Source organism: Meleagris gallopavo, chromosome 24 (assembly GCF_905368555.1).
Source record: "Meleagris gallopavo chromosome 24, MGAL_WU_HG_1.1, whole genome shotgun sequence".
Lineage (NCBI taxonomy): Eukaryota > Metazoa > Chordata > Aves > Galliformes > Phasianidae > Meleagris > Meleagris gallopavo.
Genome location: NC_139427.1, coordinates 3,067,229 through 3,073,970, shown reverse-complemented (window position 1 = coordinate 3,073,970; position 6,742 = coordinate 3,067,229). Strand labels below are relative to the sequence as shown.

Genomic DNA, 6,742 nt, shown 5'->3' with positions numbered 1-6,742 from the left:
ACGGGTAATCCCTGCTATGGGAAGCTCTTGCATGTGGCCAAAAGCACAGGGACCTTCCCGGAGGGCTGAGGGCACACTGGGATCTGCCACCTCCTGCGATGTGCTGACCCTCCCCCCATAGCAGCTCAACCCTGCCTCACTCTGCACCATCGCTGCCCCCCCCCCTCCCCCGTTGTCCCCACAGCTCAGAAATGGATTTGATTGGGGTGACATCTCTATCCTTCCCTCCTGCTGCTGGCAGGAAGGTGTGATTATTAGAAGGATATCCCAATATGACGATGGAGACCTGCTTGGCTAACAGAGCTGCTGCAGTGGGGCTGGTTGGGGAATAATCAGACATTGAACTTCTGGGGGGATGAGCACAGCTAAAAGGGGTTGTGTCAAAGCAGAGTTTGTCTTTCCCCATATCCTGAGCACAGTCTGATTTTCTGCTGCACACATTTCCACTTCCAGATATCTACCTACAAACCTATGCTTTTATTCCCCATGCGAGATTATTTGGATTTTGCCATGGACACTAATTAATCTTCCTAATTATCTGACCTCCAGGGATTGTCTTTCACACTTGACTTGGACGGGGGAATGGTTACTACTAGTGGCAGCCCAGTCGATGCCTCCCAAAGTCACTTTGAGAGCAGCTCTCTCTGCATCCCCCGCTCTGCCTGCATCCATGGCAATTTACTGCCATTCATCTCCTGCAGGGAAGAAAAATCCCAATTCAACCCCAAAAAGATTTAAAATAAAAAGCAAACTAGGTGTGCATACAAGGAGCCAGAAGGATCCTTTGCTGGCCAGCTCAGCTCGAGTTGCTGAATTATTGACTCACTTTTCCCCAAGGCAGAGACCACCTTGTGACCAACACGGGCTCCAGCTTTAGCTAATTGCCTCCTGAAGACATGAAGACATCCCCTGATCTAACAGATTTGGGGTTTTTGACCATGTTAGTCCAACTGTTCTTGCTCAGGTGTAGGAATCAATCAATTTTAAGGGTAAACAGCTCTGGGTGGACAACCATGCCCCAAACCTGGCTGTATTGGAGGATAACACCCATCAGCTGTGAGCTTTGGCTTCCTGCAAATAACATTATGGGGCTAAATTTGGGGACTCAGGAAGCTGATGCTGGCAAAAGAAACATCATTATGCTTACCCAGCTGTGGGTATAAGTAATTTTGATTTAAAATTGACCCAGCAGATGAATGCCATGAACCTCCCCAAGAGATTTCCCCAAGGGCAGTAGTGTTGGGTGTGGATGGGGACACGCAGTCCTCCCACTGGGTTTACATTGCTAAGAAATATGAATTATTATTATTTGTTTTTTTACAACCTATCCTGGCCAACATGAGCTCTACCACAGCTCTGTTTGGCAGAAAAAAAACCCCACAAAACTCATTTCCCCAACAAAAACACACTTTGCTAAATCCGCTGATAAATAGAAGGTCCTGACTGACGTATCCAAGACGTGCCTCGGGATGTTTTTCATCTCATTTTTTACATAGGCAGTTTTATTTCCCCCCAGAAGTCTTTGCATATAAACACAAGCATGACACAGACTAGAACTGTAGGGGAAACATGACCTAAAGTGCTGTAGAAGTAAAAAGAGAGAGGAAAAAAAAGAGCACATCCGTACTACCCAACTAAACCCCACTATCTCCACCAGCTTTCACTTGCAGAAAAATAAATGTTAACATCAACAAACTCACCTGTGGCTCTCCAGAAGCACTCAGAAATTGGAGGGGCTGTGCTCGGTGTGGGGATGCAATGGGTGCTGATGGATGCAGGAGCCTGGACTGCCTCGGGAGGAAACCACTCCTGCAAACATCGTATTGACACCCATTGGCTGCAGTTCTGTAGCTCCCAGGTTAAAATGTATTTTTGGGTAATGCTGATTGACTTTCAGGGTAGAAAAGCATCATGGGATGTAAATAGACCTTCAGAGAGGTTGTGACATTCATGCCATGGAGACCTGGTGGCGTGCAATGATGGTTTCCAGAGGGGATGTAACAATATTTCGGCTGCCAATCCCTACCATCCATGATCTGCCTCTCCTGAGTTAATTGTTACCTCTTTAATTATTGATTCCTATCAGTTTTGCCTCGATTGATGGGGAATGGGGAGAGGAACAGCTTTTGCTCCTCGACTCAGTGCAACCTCACACACAGCAAAGAACATGAGGAAATTACTTGGCGAGGTGGGGAAGCACTGCCAAGAGGCAGAAAGCTCCTGAACCCATCAGGGACCACAGAACCCACCAAAGTCTTTGCCTTTTTGATACACATTCCACATTTTGCGTTTGATACATGAAATATCCACAAATTTGAGCACAAGAGAACCAACCTCTTGGCTTTGTGAGTGGGTGAGGTGCTCCCTTGCCTGCCTGAGACTATTTAATGCCTGGCTTGCTCATGTCTATTTAGCCTTTTAACAGGAATATCAATAAATCTGCATCAAAGCAGCATCAGACACTTGGCTGCAGACAGTCCATCATTCAGCAAACGAGCAGAGAAATCCTGCCTTGGGCTTTAAAGCTGTCTGATAGCAGCGTTTTTCCTCTCACCTCTCTGGCATCATCTGGAGTCTCAGCAGAAGCAAACCCCGTTTGATGCTTTATCCCTGTTTGCTAAATGGGAATAGCAGAGCAGGGTGCCAAGGCTCAGTGGACGTTGCATCCACTGTATCTCTCACCACTCAGTGCCTGGTACAAAGCATCTCTTGTTAGTCCATGTAGGAAAACCTGCTGAGTCTGACCTGCTATGTGCTGCACTCCAGCCTTCCTAGGCTCTGCCCGGCCAGGAAATGGTACAGAGACAACAGCAGCAGCTTGTCCAGTAATAAAGAAAAGAGAAAAATAACAGAATGAAATTTTCCCAGCTATTACACGGAAATTAGCCCCAAAGAGCAGGCTGGATTTATCAGCTTGTATATATAATGGTTTTATTAAGTGCCTCCCAGAGACTGGAGGAGGAAGGAAGAAAAAAAGCAAAACCTCTGGGGCTTGTGAGATGCCTGGATGAAGACAAACACCTGTTATTCCTTAAATGATTGTGAGCACCTGGGGGTTTTGACCTTCTTCACCTGCAAGAAATCCCACAGCGTTGGTCACATTGCTTTAAAACCACTCAACAACCCCACTGCTGGTTCACAACTCCATTTTCAGTGCAATTTATGGGGAACCACCCCGTGCAAAAAGCCCTTTCCAGGCTCGCGGTGGGGAGTTTCTCATTTGGTTAAGGGAAAAAAGTCTCAAAACAGGCAGAAGAGGGAGACAGAGCCCAGCAGTTGTAGGCAGCACAGTGCATTGGGTGCCCACATTACAGAACTTGGCTCCCGGCTTCCAAAACGCCCTTATTAATAAGAAGCACATCTAATAACTCCAGCCTTTCTTTTGCTGGGGGGCACAGCAGAAAAAAATAAAAAAAAATTAAAAAAAAATCACATTTTTAAGACCAGACTTTTTGTTCTTTCCATTTTCGCTTGTGAAGTGGACTTTGCCCACTTGATGGATGCGGCTGCCACCGCTGCCCTGGGGGTGCCCACGGGTTCCTCTTGGGGGAAAATATCTCCAATCGATTCCCTCCTCCTCTGCACTCACCGAGCTGTGTTTGACTTTGGGCTGATGGATGGCAAAGCTTCCACCAATGGGTTACAGCTGAACCAGCGCAGGGGAGCTCGGCAAGACTTTCACTCTTGGCTTGTTTTGATAAAAACGCACTCGTATTTTTGCAATTCATCTGCCCTGGGCTTCCCTCTGTAAGCTTGATTCCCAGCATGGCCCATTTATCCCAGTCAGCATATTTAATTCCCATATCCTGAGCAATGCAGAAGGGAATTGCTGCCTTGATCACCAAGATGCTGAAGTAAAGATAATGCATGTTAAAAGAGGGAAAAATCCTTTCCTTGTCTGGTCTTTAGATTTGGTCTCTGGAAGAATCATGGAGTCGTTAAGGTTGGATGAGATTAACAATAAGATCCCCCATTCCAACCCTAACCCATCCCACCATGCCCACTGACTGCATCCCTCAGTGCCACATCCCCACGGTTCCAGAACACCTCCAGGGATGGTGACCCCATCACCTCCCTGCACACCCTGTGCCAGTGCCCAACCGCTCTTTTAGAGAAGAAATTTGCCTTCATATCCAACCTGAACCTCCCCTGGCACAACCTGAGACCGTCACCTCTTGTCCTATCCCTGTTAACTGGGAGCAGAAGCCAACCCCCTTCACCACAATCTCCTTTTTGTGGTTGTAGAGAGCCATAAGGTCTCTCTATCCTTCAGGAGGTCAAGCTAAATGAGAACATCAGGACACCTCAACGTGCACTGGTGATGCTTCTTCCCCCCCCAGCAACTCAACCAGCATGCAGCAAGTGCCAGTGGCATTGCAAAATAGAACAGCAGTCACATTTATTGTGTACAAATTTTTTTAAAAAAGAGATGTACAAATACTTCAAGTCAGCAATGTAGTAAAAGGGCCCTGGGGAGCTCGTGTGCCCACACAGTGCATTGCACTGTTACAGCCTCCCAATGCTACTTTGCAGTTTTCCCCAAAGGGATCTCCTGAACCTGAGGGTAATTGCAACATTTTCACATTCAGCATCAGCTGCCTCACTGACAGTTTTGCTCAAAGTTTCCTTTTCCAGGGCTGCTTTCAGCCCTCCAGCTCCTCGCTCTTGGCTGTAACAGACACGCCTTCCTCCTCTTCTTCCTCCTCTTCCTCCTCCATGGCATTGACGGGGATGTATCCTCCTTCCTTGGGCAAGCACCAGCACCAGCCTGCACCGCTCAGATCCAATGCTCCAAAGCTGAAATCGCGCACCTCCAGCATCCTGAAATCCACGGTGTCCAGCTGGGAGTAAATCTCATTGAGCTTTTGCCAATACAGCCACGCCATCACCAGGCCGACCACCTGCAAAATCCACATTGTTAAAGCCACCACAGGCGTGCAAACCATCCCCAAAGGTCTTTGTGTGCAAGAGGGGCTGTCAGCCTCACTCCCCAACCTGAGCGAGGGATGGGAGCAGATGAGATGCAGTAATGCCAGCTGACAGAGCAGGAGGATCTTTGCTAAATCTGCTGACGGCTCTGTCTGTCTCAAGACTTCCCACACTGGCCCTGACCGTGGGCCATGCTGGATATCACTGTGAGCACTGCAAAGAGAGTGGCACAGGTCTGCGTTCTGGCTAAAATTAGGATAATGCTGCAAGCAAAGTGCCACTTGGGTTATTTCCCTGCTTGGCTGTCGGGGGAAAAAAAAACACAACAATTTAGATCTTAAGGAGGGCGAAGACAAGCATTTTTAGCAGCCCGGGGATTCAAATCCATCACTTGATTTCACCTGATGCTTCCTTTGGGGTGATACCTGTGCCATCTGGCATCTCCTGCAGTGCTGCAGTGCATTGCTTTAGGAGCTGAAAAAATAACATCTTTTGATCATTGAGCTGTGTCCGAGCTGATCCATTAGGGTCTGCAAAGGGGGAGAGTGAAGGAAAAGACAAATGGGGATGTCATGCAGCTTAAACCAAGGATCAGTGGGGACTCCCAAATGGAAAGGAGGCAAACTCCTTTTGGTGAGAACTATTGGTGACAGGTGGATGGTTGGGCTGGATGATCTTGTAGGTCTTTTCCAACCTTGGTGATTCTATGATTCCACAGGGGAAAAAACACATCACAAAAAGTGTTACCTTTTGTGAGCTGAAAGCACACAGGAAAACACAAACAGCATCAATTTCATCCATTTGCCTTTCAGGGACAGAGAAATGCTCCACCAGCCCCACCAGCAGCACCCGTTGCACAGAAGATACCTCCACACCACTCGATCTTGGTTTTCCCTCCCCACATTCTCCTGGAGGTGGATCCAGAGGGAAACCCACCCAAAGCTGATAGCAATTTGCTCAGCACGAAATGGGGAAAACCACATCCTTTGGGGTGCTTTCCCAGCATAAAGCCCTCCCTCGAGGTCTGCTTCCCACTCTGAGTCTCAGCCTGACTCCACCAATCCTCAAACAGCATCCTGCCTATTTTACACTCCACCTAATTATGGCAAACAATAAGCATCTTCACCCCCTTGATAACAGGATGAATCACCAGAATAACAGGCATGGTGCAGGGGCTGCTGTGTGGTTATGGCCAGCAGGGCTCTCTCTGAAAATGCAGAAAGAATGAGTGAATGCCATTAGGGTTCTTTGTTGGGAAATAGGATTGCAGATACTGCAAGAAAAATTGAGCTGCAGGGACCTGTGGGCAGGAGGGATGCAGGAGGGATGCAGGAGGGATGCAGGAGGGATGCAGGAGGGATGCAGGAGGGATGCAGGAGGCCAAGGCGATGCGCGGTCCTTGGGGGCACCTTTATCTCCCTATGGAAACAAGAGAGAACACAGAGCAACCACTGCAATCTCCATGCTGGAAATAAGATTGTTCTCGTCCACATCCAACAGCAGAGCCCCCAAGGACTTCAAAAGTTTTAAAATAATATTCAAATATATGTCATGCTCCAGCATTATTTACTTCTGTGAGGTCATTGGGCAGATTAACAGCACACTGCTGTTAGAGTGAAGGAACCAGGAAGGCAAACCTCTTTGAAGGGACACGTTTTTAGGCAAGCACATACAATTTTTCCTCCGTTAACCAAACAGTAATTCACAAAAAAAGATCTGTGTCTACAATAACTTGAATCCAAATGGATCCCATTCTGCAACATCAGCCAGGTTTGGGAATGCAGCACTGGAAATTTGCCTCCTGCTTCTCTCC

The 6,742-nt window shown here is 47.7% G+C and overlaps 1 protein-coding gene across 4 annotated transcripts in view; it reads right to left on the bottom strand.

The window, feature by feature from the left end:
• Nucleotides 1-4,371: 4,371 nt before the first annotated feature.
• The window catches only part of LOC100538523 (tetraspanin-15-like), a 37,060-nt gene continuing 34,689 nt past the window's right edge, over nt 4,372-6,742 (bottom strand). For 3 of the 4 annotated variants that reach the window (XM_085242918.1, XM_085242917.1, XM_085242916.1), the window contains one exon: nt 4,908-6,348. In XM_085242918.1, the coding sequence (XP_085099044.1) occupies nt 6,076-6,348 (273 nt within the window). In that variant the 3' untranslated portion in view covers nt 4,908-6,075. The other variant, XM_010723158.4, reaches the window with a different exon arrangement.